The sequence below is a fragment of the Mytilus californianus genome, unplaced genomic scaffold (genome assembly GCF_021869535.1).
Source record: "Mytilus californianus isolate M0D057914Y unplaced genomic scaffold, xbMytCali1.0.p SCAF_4, whole genome shotgun sequence".
NCBI classification, from domain to species: Eukaryota; Metazoa; Mollusca; class Bivalvia; order Mytilida; family Mytilidae; genus Mytilus; species Mytilus californianus.
The window spans coordinates 99,208,137-99,232,987 of NW_026262690.1; the positions used below are offsets into that span (position 1 = coordinate 99,208,137).

The 24,851-nt window shown below is 33.8% G+C and overlaps 1 protein-coding gene and 1 long non-coding RNA gene across 6 annotated transcripts in view; one reads left to right on the top strand and one right to left on the bottom strand.

Annotated features, from left to right (window-relative positions):
• LOC127698964 (adenylosuccinate synthetase isozyme 1-like) overlaps positions 1-24,851 on the top strand; it is a 269,886-nt gene that overhangs the window by 154,291 nt on the left and 90,744 nt on the right. For all 3 annotated transcript variants that reach the window (XM_052202747.1, XM_052202749.1, XM_052202748.1), the window contains exons 8-9: positions 506-629; positions 20,786-20,940. In XM_052202747.1, the coding sequence (XP_052058707.1) occupies positions 506-629; positions 20,786-20,940 (279 nt within the window). The remainder of the gene's footprint in view (positions 1-505; positions 630-20,785; positions 20,941-24,851) is intronic.
• Positions 1-24,851, bottom strand: part of LOC127699011 (uncharacterized) — a 314,933-nt gene that overhangs the window by 128,895 nt on the left and 161,187 nt on the right. The window lies entirely within an intron of this gene.

Here is a 24,851-nt window from a genome sequence, read left to right on the forward strand (position 1 = left end):
TGCTCTGAAGCCTTCATATCTCTAAGATATGTATAAAACGTTTTTAAAAGAAAAGAAAAAAAACACCTTTTGTTTTTGTTATTGCCCTTGTACCTTTGTACCTTGGATAGATAATATATATGTGCAACAAGGGGGACATTGGAACTCTGTTCTTTTATTCATATTCAAATGAATAAACATAAATCCTTACATTTCTCTGTCTGTAAGTGGTTTGTCATGGTAATGGATATTAGATACTATTAAGTCCTTAAAAAATTACCAGGTAGTTTAGACAGGGTGTATTTGATTAAAAAGTATTAACTATTTATATTTAAGATCGGTGTAAGATAATTATAAGCTTTATTCTGACACTGGAAGTGTTGCACAAGGCGTTTTTTCATTCAAGTTTTCTTATAACATGAATTTGAAATAGGTGGTAGACTTTCAATTGTTCAAATTTTTATTTAATTTTTTAGAATTGTGAATTACAAACATTAAATATGATATTTATGAATATTTTTGACAGGTGTACAGAGAAAGAGTTAGTCCTTTAGTCAGAGATACTGTTCCATTCCTTCACAAAGCAATCAAAGATGGGAAGCACATTTTGATAGAAGGAGCTCAGTCTACAATATTAGATATTGATTTTGGTATGTTGTTGTATCAAAATGGATTGACATTGTAATCTTTTGTGAATATATTGAAACTCTTCTATTCTTTAAAAACATTATATTCATTTTACTGTTAAATAAATTGTTTGGTATAGTCTTGGTTATGAAGTGCAGAAACCTAGAATGTTCCAGTCGATGTGAAGTCAGTAACATAGCAAAGTTGACATACTACATAAAATGAGAACAGAAATTATGAAAAATAATTGAAAAAAATGCATTTTGATTGTAGGGGCACAGTCTACAATATTAAATATTTATTTTGGTAGGTTGTATCAATTGTCTTACTTGAAAACTGCAATAGATAGTGGAAATTTGCCTTGGTGAAAAATATAAGAATGTTAAGATTAACTAAACCCATTCCATTTCAACCACAAAGGAGTAGGTCCAGTAAGACCCCTTTTTGGCCCCAAAATATAGCAGGTTTACAAAATTGTTAAAATGTAAACTTTTAGCTATTTATTGGATAGTAGAATACTTCTGCTACATAAATATGGGCAGTTTTTGACAATACAATGCATATATATCGGATATTAGCATCATTAAGTCATGCTAAATTACTGAAATCTTCACAATTTTAGCATTTGAGTTAAATTTTAGACGGTTTCCGTCTTAAATGGAAGTGGCCGCATTTGTGTTCATTCTTAATATTTAAATGCAAGATGTATTTGATGATAATACATAACATATATAAAGGTTGAGAGTGAACACGGTTGCGGCCACTTTCATTTTTGACAAAACCATCTGAAAAGTGACATATTATGGCATATTTGATAGATTTTTCATATTTAAGCTTGAATCTGAGTGTCTTTAATGATAAAATCAGTTCAAATCTGTCACATAAACTAATTGAATCGACTGAAGTAGACACTTAAGTGTTTAAAAAGTGATCAAAATCTTTCATCAGATGAACCTGAAATTTGAGGCCAAAATCGGGCCTTACCGGACATTCTCCTTTGGTTTACTCCTTAAAAGAGTTATTGCCCTTAAATAAGGATTTTCACACACTTAAAGTGTTTCTATACGACCACAAAACTTTATGGGGAACTACTAGTGGTAGCTCAATGATATTTGGTATGCAGTTGTATAAGTATTGGCATATCTCATTTCCATGGAGATTGTTTGGCTCGGCCCCCTCAGTCCTGGTCTATTGACTTTGAAACTTTTGCTTAGTTTACATATATTAGTTTGTGATTAGATCAGTTTAAGATAGCTAATGTTAAGTCAATGATATTTGGTATGCAAATTTATTGGCATTTGCAAGTCTCGTTTCCATTGAGATTATATAGCCCCACCCCCTCATCATAGTTCATTGACTTTGAGACTTTTATATAGTTTACAAGTTAATGTTTATGTTTAGGTTTGTTTAAAGGGAACGACTTATGATAAGTCAATGGTATTAAGTATGCAGTTGTATTAGCACTGGAACATTTCATTTCCATGGAGATTGTTTAGCCATGTACCTTCAGTAATGGTTCATTGACTTTGAATATTTGCATAACTTACATGTTAAAGTATTGCTATTTTGATTTCAACATTTGCATTATCAAAATTACAAAAAGGCGAGACATATCTCTGTGTTAACAGTTTATTTAATGACTTTGTTTCAAGATAATAACTTGTGTATAAGTGTATAGATCTCTTTGAAATTGTACCACAAGGTTCCATACCTCAAAAGGAAGGTTGGGATTAATTTTGGGGGTTATGGCCCAAACCGTTCAGCAATTAGGGGCTAAAAAACTATGATTTTCTGGTTACCGGACAATAACTTGAGTGTAAGTCTATGGATCTCTATGAAATTGTACCACAAGGCTCCATGCCAAAAAAAGGTAGTTTGGGGATTGTGGCTCTAACATTTTAGGAAAAAGGGACCAAAAACAATACTTTTTCTAGTACTTTGTATAAATTGCTTATTTCTTGACCAATTTCAATTTTTTTAATCTGCTGAGTCTAATTGCATATTTAGATTTTGGATTTTGGGCCCCGTTTTTGAATTAGTCCACAAAGGTCCAAAATTATCCTTGGTATGATTTATCAAAAATTTAATTTTTGGGGTTCTTTGATATGCTGAATCTAACCTTGTATTTAATTTGCGGGCCCATTTTCCAATTTGTCCTCATTAAGGTCCAAAGGATCTAAAATTAAACTTTGTTTGATTTAAAAAAAAATGTAATTCTTAGGGTTCTTTGATATGCTGAATCTAACCATGTACTTAGATTTTTGATAATGGGAATGGTTTTCAAATTGGTCCACATTAAGGTCCAATGGGTCCAAAATTAAACTTAGTTTGATTTTAATGAAAATTATATTGAAGGGGTTCTTTGATAATCTGAATCCAGATATGTATTTAGATATTTGATTTTGAGCCCAGTTTTCAAGTTGGTCCAAGTCAGGGTCCAAAATGAAACTTTGTTTGATTTCACCAAAAATTGAATACATGGGGTTCTTTGATATGCTGAATCTACCCGTGTATTTAGATTTTGAATTTTGGGCCTTGTTATCAATTTGGTCCACCTTGAGGTCCAAAGGGTCTAAAATTAAACTTTTTTGTTTGATTTCATCAAAAATTAAATTCTTGGGGTTATTTTATATGCTGTTTCTAACCATGTATTTAGATTTTGGATATTGGACATTAAAAGGTAAATGTCCAGTTTAAAATTTTTAAGTTCTTAGACTATATTCATTCTGTGTCAGAAACTAGGCTTTGTCAAATATTTAATCACAATCCAACTTCAAAGCTGTAATGCACAATTAATATAAATTGTAAGTAAAGTCATAGTTAATGATAGATACAGCATCAAATCTAATTTTGGAGAAAAAATTATGTAGAAATATAGTTTGAAATTTACTGTTCATTACAAGAGTTTTTTGGAAATCAATTAACGGTAAGTTTTATAGATTTTTTTATATGACCGTTTACGGGACATATAATGGTATTAAGTTGTCTGTCCGTCCTCAACATGTCGGACAATAACTCAAAAACATTTTCACCAATTTTCATAAAACTTTGTGAATTGTTTACATCTATTGACATAAGCTCCCTTTCTATTTTTATACGCCCGTTTACGGGACACTGTTGTCTGTCCGTTCGTCCGTCCGTCGCCTTCATATGTCGGACATTAATTCAAAAATGCTTCAACCAATTTGCATAAAACTTTTGTGAAATGTCCATATCAATTGACGTGAGCTCCCTTTCGTTATTTATAAATTTTAGATTTTACGTTTCTGAGTTATGGGGTTTTATTCATTAAAAAAAGGGGGATTTTCCAGTTTTCAGACAATAACTCATAATGCTTTCACCAATTTGCAAGAAACTTTGGTGAATTGTTTATATCTATTGACATGAGCTCCCATTTGATTTTTATAAATTTTAGATTTTATGTTTCCTAGTTATCATGGTTATGGAGTTTTATTCATTAAAAAAAGGGGGGATTTTCCAGTTTTCGGACAATAACTCAAAAATGCTTTCAGCAGTTCTCATGAAACTTTGGAGAATTGTTTATATCTATTGATGTAAGCTCCCTTTCGATTTTTATAAATTTTAGATTTTACACTTCCGAGTTATGGGATTTTATTCATAAAAAAGGGGTGATTTTCCAGTTTTCAGACAATACCTTTAAAGTGCTTTGAGCAGTTTTCATTAAACTTTGGTGACTGGTTTATTGCCTCGCCTTGACGGAGTCAAAAAGCGAGACATAGGTATGCTTTTTCCAGCGTCGGCATCAACAATGTATTAGTTTGTGATTAGGTCTAGTTTATGGTGAACCACTAGTGGTAGGTCAATGATATTTGGTATGCAGTTGTATTAGCATTGGCACATCTCATTACCATGGAGATTATTTGGCCCCACCCCCTCAGTCAAGGTCTATTGACTTTGAAACTTTACTTAGTTTACATGTATTAGTTTGTGATTAGGTCAGTTTATGAGGAACCACTAGTGGTAGGTCAATGATATTTGGTATGCAGTTGTATTAGCATTGGCACATCTCATTACCATGGAGATTATTTGGCCCTGCCCCCTCAGTCAAGGTCTATTGACTTTGAAACTTTGCTTAGTTTACATGTATTAGTTTGTGATTAGGTCAGTTTATGGGGAACCACTAGTGGTAGTTCAATGATATTTGGTATGCAGTTGTATAAGCATTGGCATATCTCATTTCCATGGAGATTATTTGGCCCACTCCCTCATTCATGGTCTATTGACTTTGAAACTTTTGCTTAGTTTTCATGTATTAGTTTGTGATTAGGTCAGTTTAAGGGGAACTGTTAGTGGTAGGTCAATGATAATTGGTATGCAGTTGTATAAGCATTAGCACATCTCATTTCCATGGAGAGTATTTGGTCCTTACCCCTCAGTCATGGTCTATTGACTTTGAAACTTTTGCTTAGTTTATATGTATTAGTTAGTGATTAGGTCAGTTTAAGATGAACCACTTATGTTAAGTCAATGATATTCGGTATGCAAATGTATTGGCATTTGCATGTTTCATTTCCATGGAGATTATATAACCCCACCCCCTAATTATGGTTCATTGACTTTGAAACTTTTACATAGTTTACAAGTTAATGTTTGTGTTTAGGTTTGTTTAAAGGGAACGACTTATGAAAAGTCAATAGTATTTGGTTTGCAGTTGTATTAGCATTGACACATTTCATTTCCATGGAGATTGTTTAGCCCTGTACCTTCAGTCATGGTTCATTGACTTTGAATATTTGCATAACTTACATGTTAAAGTATTGCTATTTTAATTTCAACATTTGCATTATCAAAATAACAAATAGGCGAGACATATCTCTGTGTTAACAGTTTATATCAATTAAGATAACCTCCCTTTAGTTTTTCACAAATTTCTGATATGACATTGAGAAGTTATTGAACTGTATTCCTAAAAAATGTGACGGCATATCATGCGCTCAAGGCGCAGCTGTTAATTATAAATTTGAGTTGTAAGTTTCCGAGTTATGGGATTTTATTCGTAAATATAACTCAACATGCAGACATTGTATACGTTTGGGTATTTCACATCCAATCTTTTATGGTAATATTCTTTACAAAGCACAAAAATGTCAGTATTCACCTCAAAAGCTAACAAAACCTTTAAACAGACTTATTAAGAAGGGATATAGTTACGATACTGTCAGGTCATTAAAGATTGCATATTTTGGCTTTAATATTGATTCACTTATAGGGTCTTTGCATCGGAATTAAATATATTTATTCTAAAACCAGTTGCTGGCATGACACAGGTTATGTTCTTCTCATATATTTTATGATGGTATAATACTAAACCCCTAACAGGAGGGATTGTGCCTGATATTCATATGATGAAGACATAATCTTTCAATCAGTTTAATTGAGGTCTGGAGCTGGCATGTCAGTAACTGCTAGTAGTCTGTTGTTATTTATGTATTATTGTCATTTTGTTTATTTTCTTTTGTTTCCTATTCTGACATCGGACTCGGACTTCTCTTAAACTGAGTTTTACTGTGCGTACTGTTGTATGTTTGTTTTTTCTACATTGGCTAGAGGTATAAGGGGAGGGTTGAGATGTTTAACCCCGCCGCATTTTTGCGCCTGTCCCAAGTCAGGAGCCTCTGGCCTTTGTTAGTCTTGTATCATTTTTAATTTTAGTTTCTTGTGTATAATTTGGAGTTTAGTATGACGTCCATTATCACTGAACTAGTATACATATTTGTTTAGGGGCCAGCTGAAGGACGCCTCCGGGTGCGGGAGTTTCTCGCTGCATTGAAGACCCATTGGTGGCCTTCAGCTGTTGTCTGCTCTATGGTCGGGTTGTTGTCTCTTTGACACATTCCCCATTTCCATTCTCAATTTTATTACTATAACTCAAAAATATTTTGAACAATTTTCATGAAATTTGGTGAATTGTTTATATATATTGACATAGTTCCCTTTCGATTTTAAAAAAATTTCTGATTTTAAGGTTTTGAAGTATTGGGACTTTATTCATAAAAAAGTGGTGATTTTCCAGTAATTCGGACAATAACTCAAAAACTCTTTTAGCAGTTATCATGAAACTTTGGTGACTTGTTTATATCTGTTGGAATCAGCTCCCTTTTGTTTTTTTATAAATATCTGATATGACATTGTGGAGTTATGGAACTTTATTAGTTGAAAATTGTCGAAAACTGTCCAGTTGGCAATGGGCGTATCATGCGCTCATGGCGCAGCTCTTTATTAAAGACTTTATTAATGAGAAATAATATTGTGGAAATTATTTTCTTCATTTTTGTCTCAAAGGTCGTGGAAAGTGAGACATAGGGATTGCTTTTCCCGCGACGACCAAGGCTCCGGCACCGGCGTCAACAATTGTTGGTTTTCTGCTTAAGTTAGTTTGATAGGATATACTGGTGATAAATCCATGATATTTTGTATGAAGTCGCATTACTTTCAGTACATATCAGTTTGACGACTATTTTGAGGCCCTGCCCCCTAGGACATGGTCCAGTTATTTTGAATTAATTAGCAATTTTCAATGTTGAGTTTTTCTGATTAAGTTATATTGATAGGAACTATTTACAATAAACAATGAAATTTTCTATAAAGTTACATTAATGTATGTACATCTCAGTTTGTCGACCATTTTCAGGCCCTGCCCACTAGATCATGGTCCAGTGACTGAATTAATAAGCAATGTTGCTGTCCATCAGATTGTCTTTTTCTGAATTTTATGCCGATAGGCGAGACATATCTCTGTGCCAACAGTTTATTTTTGTAAATATTTTTGAAAAACTTCGTGGTAGGTTTGTTTGTTATTCTGTATAAATTAATTTTCAGAATGATATATATATATATATATTTTGATGAAGCATACCCCTTTAAAAACTTAGCTAATATTGTCTATTAATAAATAAATTAAATTCTTGGTGTACTTGGATATGCTGAATCTAGCCGTGTATTTAGATTTGGTTATTGGACCATAATAGGTAAAAGTCCAATTTCAATTTTTTCTGTTCTTTGACCACATTCGTTCTTTGTCAAAAACCTATGCTGTGTGAAATATTTAATCACAATCCAAATTGAAGCTGTATCAAGCTGAATGTAGTGTCCATACTTGCCCCAACTGTTCACGGTTCGAACTCTGCGGAAGTATCAAGCTGCACCCTGTGGAGCATTTTATTACAATTTAAGAGGTCAGAGACATTTAAGTGCAGTTGTCAAAAATGATGTTAGAGCATACATTTTTTTTCACAGAAAGAAAATGGGTTGAATTGATCAATTAAATCAAGTTTAAGAAGACAATTTTGAAAGAATGTTTGATGCTTTACAGGGAAATCTAAAAACAACGCTTGTTTTAATAATTTTGAGATGTAGCTAATTAACAATTTTTTCGTCTCTCTTGTAGCCACTTCCTGTTTGCCAATAGTTTGAAATTTTACAACATTCATTGTATAAGGAAAATTTAAATCAAAGTTTTTATGGCTTAATCAGTTATGCTCCAGTATAAATGTTACCTTAATCAGTTGCATGCAGCGATGCAGGTCCAGACCCGGTATTTGTCTTGTTTAAATGGGCATTAGCTACGAGACATAAAAAAAATTAAAATATGAACTTTTTTTTCTTCAATCATTAATGAAAGTGAAATAGTAAAATAATAATTCACTTTTAGCAGCCAATTTGGTTCAGTTTTGTCAAAAGAAGATGAATTATTTACTTGCAAGTGAATGATTCGGCCTCATTGAATCAATATTCATGTGACCTTCAATTTAACCACCTAGCTGGAGATGGGTTATGCATGTATTCAGCTGTTAAAGGGGCACTAGCTACGAGATATATAAAAAATCAAAAATAGGATTTTTATGCCCCCGCCTTAGCAGTGGGGGCATTAAGTTTTACCCTTGTCCAACTGTACGCACGTACATCCCAAAATTGGTTTTAGTCTATAACTTGAGTTTGCCTCAACCAAATGTTATGAAACTTATACACAATGCTTATTACCACAAACCACAGATCAAGTTTGAATTTTGGTGGCGTCACTTTAACCGTTCTAGAGTTAGCCCCTTTATAAATGGAAAAATTGCAAAATTTTTAGTTTCCGTTCTCTAACTTAAGTTTGCCTCAACCAAATGTTATGAAACTTATACACAATGCTTATTACCACAAAACACAGATCAAGTTTGAATTTTGGTAGCATCACTCTAACAATTCTAGAGTTATGCCCCTTTATAAATGGAAAAATTGCAAAATATTTAGTTTCCGTTCTCTAACTTAAGTTTGCCTCAACCAAATGTTATTAAACTTATACACAATGCTTATTACCATTAAACACAGATCCAGTTTGAATTTTGGTGGCATCACTTAAATGGTTCTAGAGTTATGCCCCTTTATAATGGAAAAATTTCTAAATTTTTAGTTTCCGTTCTCTAACTTAAGTTTGCCTCAACCAAATATTATGAGACTTACACAAAATGCTTATTTTGGTAGCGTCACTTTTACCGTTCTTCATTTACAAATATCATATGAAATAAATTTTAGTCCTCTCTATTGCAGTACATGTTAATCTTTTGACGATTTAATCCTTATGCCTCTGGCAGTACATGTTAATTAATTGAAGATAAAGGATTACAAGGAGTTTTGATATTCTAATTACCAATAACAGCGTCTAATCAGTAATAGCCTGGCATATTTATGATATGTGTGAATAAAAATCCATGTTGTGTTTTCTTAACCGTTTCAGAAAATTGACAATTAAGTAAAAATTATATAGTGGTATTGTCAAATTATACCAGGTAATTGTTTGCAGATTTGGCTATGTATAGAATTATAGGAAATATACGGAAGATATAATAACATAAAATATTTTCCCCAACAATTAACATTACGATATTGTCGTACCAGTGTCATATGGTATTTTGAACCTCCTAAAAAGTGAAACTAGGGTCAAAATACCATGCCGTATAATGACCCTGGGGTCATTATACTGCATGGTATTTTGACCCCGGGGTCATTTTTCCCATATGATATTTTGAACCCCACCATAGCCTGTTTTAGATAAATAGTATTGCAGATTATCTAATTTACAATTTGTTGGCTATGACTTTTTTTTAAAGTAGCTATAGCGCCAGTAAGCAGAGAAAACTATAACACATGTGATCGTTAGAAAGGCACATTTAATAATGATCGTGAGGCGGTAAACAATAAAGGGAAATAACCCATCAATAATCATACATGTATATGACACATGGAGTAAGGGAGATAATACAAATCAATACATGTAATCAATACAATACACTGGCGCAACTTCTTTTCTCCTTTAAAGTCTCTCTCTCTCTCTCTTTACATCTAATCAATAATGATCAATTCTTTGGGTGGAGCAAGAGGATCACAACGCCGAACAACTAACAAACCGTCTTTGGCGATTGATGCAACATTTAGGTAACGTTTGACGTCTTTGATGTTTGTCAGTTTTTTGGAGGGCCGAGTGCCTTGTTTTAGATGAGCGTGAGTGCGCCTAAGATCAGGGCATTCTGATTGAATATTAATCCAGGCCGACCTGGTGGTGAAAGGTAGGCGAAATTCGTCATTGAGAACGTCTTGAATGCTTACGGCTCGTACGACAGAATCTTCGGTACGCGATATAAAGCAACAAACCTGACAATTAGGCTCTGTACATACGGGTGCGTTTCTGCTTGCAAAGTCGGATGGAATATTTGCACGACCAGATAAATGATTGACGCTGACCTGGTATCGGCTTACAACGGAAAGAAACGATGTGACACGCGGACTGGCCGAAAATTCACCACGACTTAGTTTTTCAAAGCCCTGTACGCATGGTTTACTGTCTGTCAACACATTAGCTTGCAGTTTTGACTGAATAATAAAAAGGGACTGAAATGTTTGACACTAGCGGCAATGGAAAGCGCTTCGATTTCACACGGTAGCCACAACACCTGATGTTTACGCAACTTAGCACTGAAAAATCCTGCTAAGGACACTTTACCGTCACGGTTTATGTATAGGGTCGCTCCGATACTGCGTTTAGTGACAGATCCGTCTGTGACTATCCACAGTTGATTACTGCATTTAGGTAGCGTGATGGCTTTACAGGAGCTCAGAGACTTTTGGGCAAACTCGAAATGTTCTCTTAGCATGTCGGACCAAATAATTTTGTCAGCTGATTTCATACCACTTATTTTCTCTTCTAATGGGGCTATTAAGTTGGAACAATTCGGTATAACGCGGCTTAGCATCTTGTAAGCACCGATAAATGATCGAAGACCCCGCACAGTGTCTGGTACGGGACACGAGGCTAGTGTTGCTACTCTGTGTGTGCTAGCGGAAATTGAACCCTGTGACCAAATCCAACCTAGGATTGTTATCGATTTTGGGCAAATAACAGTTTTGCTAGGTGATAGACATATTCCTGATTTTTGTAGCGACTGAAGAACGCATTCCCAATTGTATAAAAGCTCCTCCGGGGTATTACCGCCACAAAATAAGTCATCTGCCAATTTAGCTACGCAACCCTTTTGTAAGAAATCCCCCACAATACGACACATTAGTTCTTCAAGAGCCGTTTCGGAACCAGGCATTCCCATCGCACAACGTGTATATACGCGAACTCCACGATAAGGGGTCGCGACTCCGCAATACTTCATCGAATCTTTTGCCAGGGGGATTTGGTAAAATGCGCTTGTAAGATCAGACTTGATTATATATTTCCACTGTGCGATCGTACGGAGTGTGGAATCCACGTCGGGCATAAGAGAGGGTTGCGGCTTACTATATCTGCCAACATCGGCAAATGCCGTTACAAGTCGGAAACCACCGGAAGCTTTTTGCTTTTTTGACAAGAAATGAAGGGTTAATATACTCGACTGAAATTCCGACGTCTTCGGGTTTACGGAACACTCCTTTACTTTCCAATTCGTCAAATTTGTTTTGGAGTTCTACCAAATTATTTTTTGAATACTGTGGCATTCTACCTTTCCTTTGGGGAGGCTGGACAGGACCCATATTAACAGATGCTTCAAAGGGACCTATTGCCCCATTATACCCTTCAAAATTAGGACTAAAAACTTCACTGAACTTTCGCAGTTCATTGGTTTGGAGATCTGGACTAAGTAAATTATCTGGGTCTACAGAGACTTGTTTGAAAAAGTGGGAAGTATGTGTTGTGTCTATGTAGTTTGTTGTTTTTAGGTCACGGATATTGTCGGGAGCCTCTGGTGCGTTGTCTACGGTAGTCGTAAGTCGTACTCGACAGAAATGTTCATTTCGTTGTATGAATTGCGGTACTGACGTGTTATTCACGATGCGTATTTTGCCTGCGACAGACTGAGCAATTTGCGGACTGGGCCAATCTTTCGTACGAGAAGCGTCAGTGTGAGGCTCGATCGCGAGAATGCAATCCGATTCTATTTCCGACGGGATGTCGTATTCGCCGTAACATCCTGGCCAAACTACTGAACTTGCTGATGGAGCCCAGATAAGAAAGGCTTGTGTTCTACGTACGCGAGTATTACTAGAGTTAAGTTCCTCGTTTGGGCTACCATACATAACAGTTACCTTGTCGCGTATGACGATTTTATGTTTTAATCCGCGGAAGAAGCTTTTATCATACTCACCTCAGCACCCGTGTCTAGTGTTAGCTCAAGCGGGAAATTTTTATAAAAGGCCTTAAACTAAAGTAAGGGGACTGTTTAGTGCTCACTGTCTTAAAGCAGATACAACTCTAAGCTTACTAGGACCTACATTAGCATTTAAAAATGAGACTTGTTCATTATCAACATTGTCCTCAGACTCACTATCACCTACTTCTGTACAATAAGATTGCCTAACTCTGGACATATATTGTTTGTCTTCATCAGGTAAATATTTACAAGTACTTAAAAAATGTTGGGACGGACGACCTGCTTGCTTACATAAAACACAACACTTTATTTGACGACCAGTTCTTATACTACCTGTCTTCTTTGCACTTCTGTCAAAATGTTTGTCTTTTATTGACGCCCGTAAAACCTTGGCATCAGTGGCTGAATGAATTTCGTCAAGTAAACTATCAAGTGCCTGTGAAATTTCAGGTTTCAAAGAAGCTAATGTTTTTGACCGTAATTCAGTTCCATATCGCTGCTTCACTAGGTTGGGTAGGTCACGATTAATAAGTCTTAACCAAGTAAGTACAATCAGGTTTTCCAAAGAAGGCGATAGTTCTTCGTCGGCTTCAGGTACTTCTCCGTGGTGATGGATATTGCCACCGGCACGAAGCAAATTGTCCAATAAAACTAGCCAATCGCTGAAATAAGTCCTCAGGACGCTCATTTTGTTCCAAAAAGATGCTATTAAAATCAAGAAAGTGTCCACCAGTAGACTGAAATCCGTAGTGTAGACGTATTGACTGCCAAATAAAATTAATTGATGTTGAATTTTTAATTATAGTGTTTCTTGAAATAATCGGACAGTAATTTGCTATTTGACCAAGCATAAGGTCCAAATGTGTGCACTTTTGGGCTGCTGTTCGTCGGTTAGCTTCGGCAACCTCCTCACCATCGTCAGCAATGCCACGCAAAGGATTGGCGTTGGTTTTTTGTTCAGCCATGTAAATCCATCTACAAGGAACGCTGCGAAGTTTTGATCAAGGGACAAGGTATATTGTAAGTTTTGTCTCCACGCTTCAAACGATGTTATTGTTTCAACTTTTGAGAGTGACCATTGTTTTGGAGCACGTGTGCCTGCCATTTTGTAAAGATCAGTTAAGTCCAACAATAGAAAATGTTGTCGTGTTAGTCAAAATAAATGACAATTTTTCCTGCTCACCTTTTACTTCTAAAGTGGAATAATGTTCAAATTCTTGAGTTAATTGAGATGTGGGTTTCTTAAACCGCTGCCGCCACACCAGTAAGCAGAGAAAACTATAACACATGTGATCGTTAGAAAGGCACATTTAATAATGATCTTGAGGCGGTAAACAATAAAGGGAAATAACCCATCAATAATCATACATGTATATGACACATGGAGTAAGGGAGATAATACAAATCAATACATGTAATCAATACAATACACTGGCGTAGGGGGTTCAATATACCATGGCAGGAGTTAAAATACCATATTGGAAAAATGACCCCGGGGTCAAAATACCTGTGTTGAAACAATGCAAAAGTGTTGACTTGATGTGTTTTCAATTGCTAATTTCTTCACAGTGAATTGCACCCACAAAATTTGGCACACACATGAACTGTATTTTATGGCTTTAATCAGAATAAAAATCTTGTGCTAGTTTTGCTTTCGATGAATATGAGTTAAAATTTTAGTCTTACTCAGAGCTCCTGATAAGAATTTACAAATTGGGTGTTTCTACCCACCATTTTTTGTCTCGCCTGCGACGACTGTCGTGGAAGGTTCATACCTGTCAACCTATGAAAATGAAAATGCAGGTCATGACTTGCATTGAAGAAGAAAATCTCAGGTCTTAACGTGTACAAACTTTTTTTCAGCTGAATTTAAGTATTTAGGAGACATTTTTTTATATTTTAAATCGAACAGTTTCCAAATCATGTTCACATGATCAAGTATTAACTGAAAATAATTTAAAACTTTAATTTTATTTTTACATTGCATTAATAGGCCATTGTAATATTAATGTATTATACTATATCAATATTCAAGCCAAGCCATACCCCCTCTTATTGTTTCATTCTAAGAATTAAATCTTTCACAAGCCACATGTTACTCAGTATAATTAGCTGTATATTGAATTCCATGTTAGTAGTTGATATTGGAATACATATAATAAAAAAAATTAAGCATTTAAAGGAAGTATAGATGAAAAAAATAATTTTGAAATATTAATTTTTTAATTGTCCTAAGGTAGAAAAAAAATTGAAAGTAATATTCTGATATGTATTTGCATTAAATTTGCATTGAACTAAAGGTTCAAGAATCCAGGTGAAAACGGGTCATTTTTGTAGAGCCTTCGACTTAAGTCGAAAAAGCGAGACATAGGGATCTTACATTCCGTCGGTGTCGTCGTTAAAGTTTTAAAAATTTTAATAACTTTCTTAAACTATCTTGGATTTGTACCAAACTTGGACAGAAGCTTGTTTATGATCATAAGATAGTATCCAGAAGTAAATTTGTTAAAAAAAAATCATTTTTTCAGTATTTTACTTATAAATGGACTTAGTTTTTCTGCCAGGAAACAATACTTTCACTCTGTGGTTAGTTTTTAAAATTTTAATAACTTTCTTAAACTATCCTGGATTTGTACCAAACTTGGACAGAAGCTTGTTTATGATCAAAAGATAGTATTTAGAAGGAAATTTTGTTAAAATTTTGTACCTGTTTATTCATATTTTACTTATAAATGGACTTAGTTTTTCTTCCAGTTAACATAAAATACAGTCTGCAGTTAAAAGTTTTTAAAACATTTATTAGATTCATAAACTATCCTGGATTTATACCAAACTTTGACAGAAGCTTCTTACAATCAAAAGATAGTATCTAAAGGAATATTTTTATTGATTTTTTTCCTCATTTTTGTTGAGCCTGTGATTAACAGCAAAAGTAGGCGAGACACTGGGTTCCGTGGAACCCTTATGAATGTTTCCGAATTCCTAAGTTATTTGAAGACTTGACAGGTAGTTACAAAATCCCAGGAGGGGGTGAAATTTACGGGTGTTGCCCGCAGGATACAGGTCAGTTGACAGGTAGGACAATGGTATTGCTTTTCCATCAACAACAGACTTAAATATTGTTAAGTTTTCTGCTGAAGTTAGTTTGATAGGAACTACTTGTGATAGGTCAATGATATTTTGTATGAAGTTGCATTACTATTAGTACATTTCAGTTTGACGACAATTTTTAGGCCCTGCCCCCTAGGTCATGGTTCAGTAACTTTGAATTAATTAGCTTTTTTCGATGTTTAGTTTTCTGCTTAAGTTAGTTTGATAGGTAGTACTTGTGATAGATCAGTGATACTTTCTATAAAATTGCATTAATATCAGTTCATACCTGTTTGATGACTATTTCGAGGCCCTGCCCCCTAGGTCATGGTCCAGCGACTTTCTATTAATAAGCAATTTTTGGTTGAGCCTAAGCTCGACATAGGGATAGTGATCCGGCGGCGGTTGCGTTAGCTTACTACTTTAAAGCTTAATATTTCAGAAGGAAGAAGACCTGGATCCTTCCTACTTTGTATATAGATGCTTTATGTTAGGAAGTTTCTGTACATCATATGTCCATTGTCCTTGACCTCATTTTCATGTTTCAGTGACTACTTGAAAAAAAAGTTAAGATTTTTAGTATTCTTAATTTCTCTCTTAATATGAGTAATAGGATAACTATATTTGGTATGTGCGTACTTTGCAAGGTCCTCATGCCAGTCAGACAGTTTTCACTTAACCTCGACCTCATTTCATGGATCAGTGAACAAGGTTAAATTTTTCGTGGTCAAGTCCATTTCTCAGATACTTAAAGCAATAGGTCTACTATATTTGGTGTATGGAATGATTGTGAGGTGTACATGTCCAACTGGCAGGTGTCATCTGACATTGACCTCATTTTCATAGTTCAGCAGTTATAGTTAAGTTTTGTGTTTTGGTCTGTTTTTCTAATACTGTATGCCATAAGTCTACTTTATTTGGTGTATGGAATGATTGTTAGGTGTACATGTCCAACTGGCAGCTGTCATCTGACATTGACCTCATTTTCATGGTTCAGTGGTTATAGTTAAGTTTTTGTGTTTTCGTCTGTTTTTCTAACACTGTATACAATAGGTCAACTATATTTGGTGTTTGAAAATATTTTACAATGTACATGTCAGTTTGGCATGTTTTATTTGACCTTGACCTCATTTTTACGGTTCACTGCTCAATGTTAAGTTTTTGTTTTTGGTCTGTTTTTCTTGTACTTTAAGCAATAGGTCAACTATAGTTGGTGTATGGAATGATTGTAAGGTGTATATGTCTGTCTGGAAATTATCATCTTACCATGACCTCATTTTCATGGTTCATTGGTCAATCTTAAGTTTTCCTGGTTAAGTTTGTTTCTTACATACTATATGAAATAGGTCAACTATATTTAAAGCCTGTAATGATTGTAAGGTGTACATGTCTGTCTGGCAGGGTACATCTGACCTTGACCTCATTTTCATGGTTCATTGATCAATGTTAAGTTTTCCTGGTCAAGTTTGTTTCTTAAATAATATGTGCAATAGGTCAGCTTTATTCAAAGCATATTTGGTGTATGGAATGATTGAAATGTGTACATGTATTCCAGTTTCGTTTATCTGACCTTGACCTCATTTTCTTGGGTCTTGTTAAGTTTATGTGATAGTAAAGCTTTATATTTAGGACTATCAACATAAAATCAATGGTAAGTAAAGAAGGGGAGACATTTCAGCATGTGCACTCTTGTCTTGTTGATGTTAAGCTTTCTGCTTAAGTTAGTTTGATAGGAACTACATGTACTTGTGATAGATCAGTGAAGTTTCTATTAAGTTTGGGTTTTTCACCATCAAGCTCCTGAATTTATTGGGTTTTACACAGGGCTTTCAAAAAATATTTGAGCCAGCCAGACATATTTTGTCTTATTCCGATTTTAATCCCTTAAGACTGGGTAACAAAAGGCAATCAGTTGGGCATCTTATAAAGGATGATTGACATCAAAACAATATTAAACTTGACTTTTGATTTAAATTCGATGCTCTGGCGTAAACTATTAAATTGACTGCATCATTCGAAGTGTGCAACATCAGCATACTAATATCTGCCTTAGACTCTTTATTTGTGCAAAAATACGCTGTCAACATCTTCACTTTCATTTTTAAAAACATTTTTCTAATATTACAATGCTAAAACACGGAACAGAGACAGATACGTAAAATGTGTGTACGTTAACAAAGCACGATTGAGTTTAACTAGCTCTTTCCACATTATTTCTTCAGGAAAATACTCAAGATGAACATTAGATAAAGGTATCAATGATAATTTTTTCACATTTTTGAAATTTGGATGCATAATCAAATCTCACACCTGGGCACATGTGCACACTTGTACTATTTTAAACAACGTGGTTCTGATGATTTTTCGCTTAACACTTTTATCACTATCTTTTTAAATTTTTCATCAAATTATATTTATATACGTTTTTCTGATAATCTAAATCTTTTTGACTAAATTGATTAGATGCAAACCGCTGAAATTTATGAAAATAACTTTAAATAGTCCGATCATTGTCCGGTACAAAATAGTTTATCTGTTGCCTGAACAGATAAATTTCAGCTGTCAGATAACTAATGAACCTTGATTGTAATGAGAAGGTGTTAAACTAGGGTTTAGGGATGATTCTACAATATAAATTAGGGCTGCTTAGCGGCCCTAAAGTCGGCTGGCGGCCCCAAAAAAATTTATGCAAACATAAATTCCCAATTCAAGAAAAGAAATAAAATTTGATAATTTCGGAATTTAGGCAACTATAATTTTCTAATTTTGTCGTCAAAGCATTTTAAAATCCAGATAAGAATGGTGTCAACAATCGCATTTTATTAACAATGATTCAATTATTTCAACATGTGGTAAACATGCAGCGGAATAAGACCCCTCATATTCAATTGACGAAAATACAATATGGGAGTATTTGATCTCGTAAAAGTAATCTAAATAATTATGACATCTTGAAAGGTCAATTTTTAGTCCCCTACCGACGAAGTCGAATGGGACTTTAGGTTTGCACTCTGTCTGTCCGTCGGTCTGTCGGTCCGTCCGTCTGTCCATCCGTCAGTCCGGCAAATCAGTTTTCCACACTTTTTTTCTTCGTTCTTATAGATATTGATTTGATATTTGGTATATAGTTTTGCCATGACAAGTTATAGATCAAGTTCGAATTTTGTTCTGGTCTGATGATTTAGTCCAGAGTTATGGACCATAACTCTGGACCCTATCTAATGTTAGAGTACTATGTTAAACCATATTTCTGTACAAAGGGAGATTACTCATTTTTTAAAAGACATTCTTTGGTAAATTATTTGAAGAATTTTTTGGCAGGTTTGTTTGTTATTTTGTATAAACTAATTTTCTGAATGCTATATATATATATAAAAAAAATTATGAAGTGAAATCCTTTAATTAGATAATAATCAAAATTAATGTATATATTACATTACATTGTGTAGATAAAAATTGTTGACATTTTATAGATATTAGTTTGTGACAAATAAAAGAAAAAATATTTGGAACTATTAATTATATTTGATTATAATTTGAAAATAGATATACACTGTATTACATCATATCTAATTTTAGAGAACTATTAATCATATCTAATGTTAAAGTGTTTTCCACACTTTTTTTCATCATGCTTGAAGATATTGATTGATAATTGGTATATAGTCTTATCATGACAAGTTATACAGATCAATTTCGAAATTTTTTTTCGATCTGATAATTTTATGCAGAGTTATGGTCCTTGGACTTGAAAAATTCACTCATTTAATCAGTTTTCCACACTGTTTTAGTCATGCTTGAAGATATTGACTTGATATTTTCTTTTTTTTTTACACCATGACAAGTTATAGAACAAGTTGTCTTTTTGTTCCAGTATAACGAATTTTTACCCGGTAGGGGACTATGTATTGCCATGCAATACTCTCAGAATGCTTGTATTTTTTTGCTGTAACGCCTTACTACGACAGCAAAAACAATTAAATAGCCTTTCAAGACATCATAATTATTTAGACTATCTTAAAAGCAGATCGCCAAGCAGGTTGATAAAAAAGATGATTTTTGTCAAAATGGGTCTCGTAAAAGCAGACCTTGGCAAAGAGCAAAATTTAAATTTTGATATAACATTGATGAATTTAATGGGTGCCGAACTTGTAAAAGCAGATCGCCCAGCAGAACCGGTTATGTAATATGATGGAAACGTTTTATATTTGATATTTTTCTGGCTCTATTTCCTCAAGACAAAAGTCTGACTGTCTGAACTTTTTTTGAAATTACATGTTGATAGATTATTCATGAAATAGGATGTCGACACATTGAGGAACTGTTTCAAAAGTTGTGAAGATGATCCAAATAATATTATAATATACAATGGTTCAATGCTTAAATTTCCTGTTTCTTAGAGTTACACCTAAGGTTAAACTGGGACATTAGTATAATAATCCCAGAGTAAAACTATGGCAACCTCCTACATATTAAACAGCAAGCAAAAATCACAAAAATATATCTTATCAATTATGTACTAAAACTTTTGTACCCTGTAATTACTTGTCTGCTGAATTTAACAGTTGTCCATTTCAATTTGAAATCCATTTACACCAAGGTAAATTTATAAAGATGACCTGTTGTTGAAAAAAATTCCCAATGGATGATTTTTTTCAGTGGTATATCTTAGCTGCTTTATATGTAAAAGGTAACACCTAACTAAGATGCATGCCTTCAAAAGATAGTGCATCATGTGTAATGATTTTCATGTAACAACTTCCCTCGTCTCAATCCACTAAATGCCAAGTGATCTGGTAATCATATGTATATCATAATCAATAGCCTGTCCAGGATTATTCCAAATGTTACAACTTCGTAAAGCAGTGTACAGGTAAAACTTAATACATTTTCCCTTTTTATAGGAAATAATGTTATTTCGTCTAAGATTTTATGCATAAAAAAATTCCCAATTGGGATAAAAATTCCCAAATTTGATAGTCAAGGGACCCATTTGAAAACACCTGGAATCATCCCTGAGGGTTTGTTTTGATAGTAATTATTCATCATGTCACTTTTATGACTGGAAATGTAAGGCTGTTTAAGGCAAAAGGTCAAGTCAAAAAGATCCCATAAACCTCATTTTGCTGTTGACGAGCTACAGAATTTTCAATTATATGTGATTTATGGTACACAACAACTGGACTGTTCAATTGCATGCTTTATAAAGACATTGTGTTTTGCATGTAAGAATATTGCAAGTACATGTAAAAAAAACTTGTTATCATGCAATTTATTTCAAAGTGTATTAAAATGCTTCTAAATGTTTGTTTTAGGATGCCGATTTCAGATATAAAAAAAAAATTATGATGAGAAGGTACAACAGGCAATTTTATACCTGATGGCCTGATTTAAAATTTAATGAACAAATAAAAATTGTCTAACTAATCTTGGATGCTTCCTTACTTTTACAGGTCTTTATCCATTTGTGACATCATCTAACTGCAGTGTTGGGGGTGTTTGTACAGGACTAGGTATACCACCTCATGTCCTTGGTGAAGTGTATGGAGTGGTCAAGGCTTATCTCACACGAGTTGGACGAGGAGGTTTCCCAACTGAACTTATCAATGTAAATATAACTGAGTAACAACTATGCTTTATTTGAAGTTAAAAAGTTCATTAGGCCAAATGAAAATATATGTGGGGTTCCTATTTCATTAAATTAAGAAATACTGTGGATTCCTTTATTTTTTGTGGGTATCAATTTTCGTGGATAGAGAAAAAAAGACATTTCGTCTGATACTTAAAATCGTGGATCACTGTTTCAAAAATAAAATAAAAAAGTTTCAGATACATAAATTCATGGACCCCTGTTTGATGAATAATGAAAATTTTTTGAATCTTCAAAATCCTTACTTGGTCATTCTATGTTAAAATGTTCATTTAAAACTTTGATTACCAGCGGGTACAAAGGCAACTAATTATTTGTTTGTTTTACAATTTATAATTTCTTGTCGATTTTATAAGGTATGCAAAGCCCTTTGATGTACAACTGATTGAAAGTTATTTTCCCTAATCACGACATTATATGCAGTCAGTAGAAAATGTTTAAAAGTAAGAAACACACTTGTGATGTTTTCAACCCAAGCTGGAACCCAAGCCATAAAACAATGATAAAATTAACTCATTTTGCGATTTTGTTATATATACTCTGGTAACATGATACCCTCATAACAAACAACATATTTTTTCTCAGACTGTTAATAACGTCTTTACACTAAATCCATTGGATGTTGGATGTGTACTGATTGATATTTTAGTCTTAGATACATGTTTTATATACGACTGCAAAATTTTTGTGTGGCCATATAATGGTATGGCGATGTAGTCGCATTCGGAAGACATTTGGTTTCCAGACAATAACTTGAGTAGAATTGAATGGATCTCTATGATATTGTACCACAAGGTTCCATACCACAAAAGGAAGGTTGTGATTCATTTTGGGGGTTATTGTTATTAGTAACTGTTTAGGGAAAAGAAGCCAATAACAAGGATTTTCAGTTTCCAGACAATAACTTGAGTATAAGTCTATGGATCTCTATGAAATTGTACCACAAGGTTACATACCTCAAAAGGAAGGTTGGGATTGATTTTGGGGGTTATGGTCTAAACCGTTTAGGAATTAGGGGCCAAAAAGGCAGAAACAATACTTTTCTAATACTTCGTATAAATTGCTTATTTCTTGACCAATTTCAATGCAATGTGGTTTAATTCTCAGTCTTAAATTCTTTAGGTTCTTTAATATGCTGAATCTAACAGTGTATTTAGATTTTAGATATGGGCCGCATTTTTAAATTGGTCCACATTGAGGTCCAAAGGGTCCAAAATTTAACTTGTTTGATTTCATCAAAAATTGAATTTTTTGGGTTCATTGATATGCTGAATCTAACCATGTGTTTAGATTTTGGATTTTGGGCCAGGTTTTCAAATTGGTCCATATTTAGGTCCAAAGGGTCCAAAATTAAAATTTGTTTGATTTTAACTAATATTGAATTCCTGGGGTTCTTTGGTATGCTATATGTAAACATGAGTTTTGGTTTTTAACCGGATTTTCAAAAGAAAAATCGGTTATAGATTTGGGGCAGGCGGGTGGGCGGTCGGGCGGCTGCCAAACAGTGTCCGTTCATTAACATGAAAACGCTTTGACGAAAATTTTTTCAAATTTAGATATGTTGTTTCCTGTGACTAAATGAAGGTAAAATTTTCTCCTTGTCGAGTTATAGCCCTTTCCCAAGAATTCAATTTTTGATGAAATTATTATTAATTACTCCATTCTGTTCAAAAGGAAATAACTCATTTTTTAAAAGATTTTTAAAAGACATTGTATGAATGATAAATGACATTTTAGATTTTTTTTTCTTTTCTTTGGTAAATTGTTTGAAGAATTTTGTGGTAGGTTTGTTTGTTATTCTGTATAAACATGATATACTAATTTTCTGAATGCTATATATATAAATTTTTTTTGATGAAGTGAACTCCTTTAATTAGGTAATAATCTATTTTTATTACAGAATATATTTCATTACATTACATTGTGTAGATAAAGTTGTTGACATTGATAGATAAGTTGCAGGTCTCTATTAGTTTGTGACAAATGAAAGAAAAAATATTTTGAACTATTAATTATATTTGATTATAATTTGAAAGTAGATATACATTGTGTAACATCATATCTAATTTTATAGAACTATGTGTTATAATTTATTCAGTTTGAGTTATTTCCCTTTGAACAGAAAATTATATGGATAAAATTAAACTGTGTTTCATAGCGTTCTGTCAAATGCTGAATCTAAACCTGTATTTAAATATTAGATTTTTGGGCCCAGTTTTCAAGTTGGTCCAAATCAAGGTCCAAAATTAAACTTTGTTTGATTCAACAAAAACTGAATTTATGGGGTTCTTCGAAATGCTGAATCTAACCATGTATTTAGAGATTTTGGATTGTGGGCTCCTTTGTCAAATTGGTCCACATTGAGGTCCAAAGGGTCCTAAATTAAACTTTTGTTTGATTTCATCAAAAATTGAATTCTTGGGGTTCTTTGATATGCTGATTCTAACAATGTACTTAGATTTTGGATATTGGACCATAATAGGTAAATGTCCAATTTCAAATTTTTCTGTTTTTTGACCACATTCATTTTATGTCACAAACCTATGCTGTGTCAAATATTCAATCACAATCCAAATTCAGAGCTGTTTTAAGCTTAAATGTAGTGTCCATACTTGCTCAACTGTTCAGGGTTCACCCTCTGCAGGAAATCAGGTTTGCTGTCACTCTGACAGCCTCTTGTTGATTTATGGTCCAGTTTTCAAGTTGGTCCTAATCAGGGTCCAAAATTAAACTTTGTTTGATTTCAACAAAAATTGAATATATTGGGTTCTTTGATATGTTGAATCTAGCCGTGTATTTAGATTTTGGATTTTGGGCCTTGTTATCAAATTGGTCCACATTGAGGTCTAAAGGGTAACTAATTATACATTTTTATGCCCCTGCCATAGCGGAGGGGGCATTAAGTTTTACCCTTGTCCGTCTACGTACATCCATACGTCCCAAAGTTGGTTTCCGTTCTCTAACTTTAGTTTGCCTCAACCAAATGCTTATTACCACAAAATACAGATCAAGTTTGAATGATGGTGGTGTCACTTTAACCGTTCTAGAGTAATGCCCCTTTACAAATGGAAAAGTTGCAGAATTTTTCGTTTCCGTTCCCTTACCAAAATTTATGAAACTTATACACAATACTTATTACCACAAAAATCAGATCAAGTTCAAATTTGGGTAGGGTCACATTTTAATACCGTTCTTCGGTTATGTCAGTTTATAATTTTTTTTATAAAACTTGTAGTATACTATAAGTAATGCCCTTGAAGGTCTGTTTGAAATATTTAGTATGCAATAAAAAAACTTTTTTGTCCCCCGCGCACGCTTTTTATTTATAAATTGTTTTAAAGAACAACAAAAAAAAAGTTTTTTTTTTTAGTTATTGCCCCTGGATAGATAAAATATGTGCAACGCTGGGGACATTGGATCTCTGTTCTTTTATTCTTTTTAAAGCCTTTGCTGGCTTTGCCCCGTCTTTTCACCAGAGCAATTTGATCACAAGATATAGCACGCTCACATGGTCTTCGGTTCTTAATACCAAAAAGCCTGATGGGTAACAGCATGATATTTTCACGATAAACTCATAAATTTAATCATGTGAAGTAAAACTCAAACATGATTTAAACATTTAAGATATGTAATGGATCGAAAATAACATGATAGTCTTTTTGTTTTATAAACAATTGTTTTGGTTATTGGAAAATTTATTTTGACTGTGTTGGCATACTTTTGGTAATAAGAAGGATCGAAAAACCGTAAATCTCGCAACTTGTTTCTGTGGGGTTACACTATCTCAGGATAAATGTATGAAGCATTGACCACGATTTGTATAGACTTTGCACATTAATTTGACTATCTTTTCTGCATTACTTGTCAAT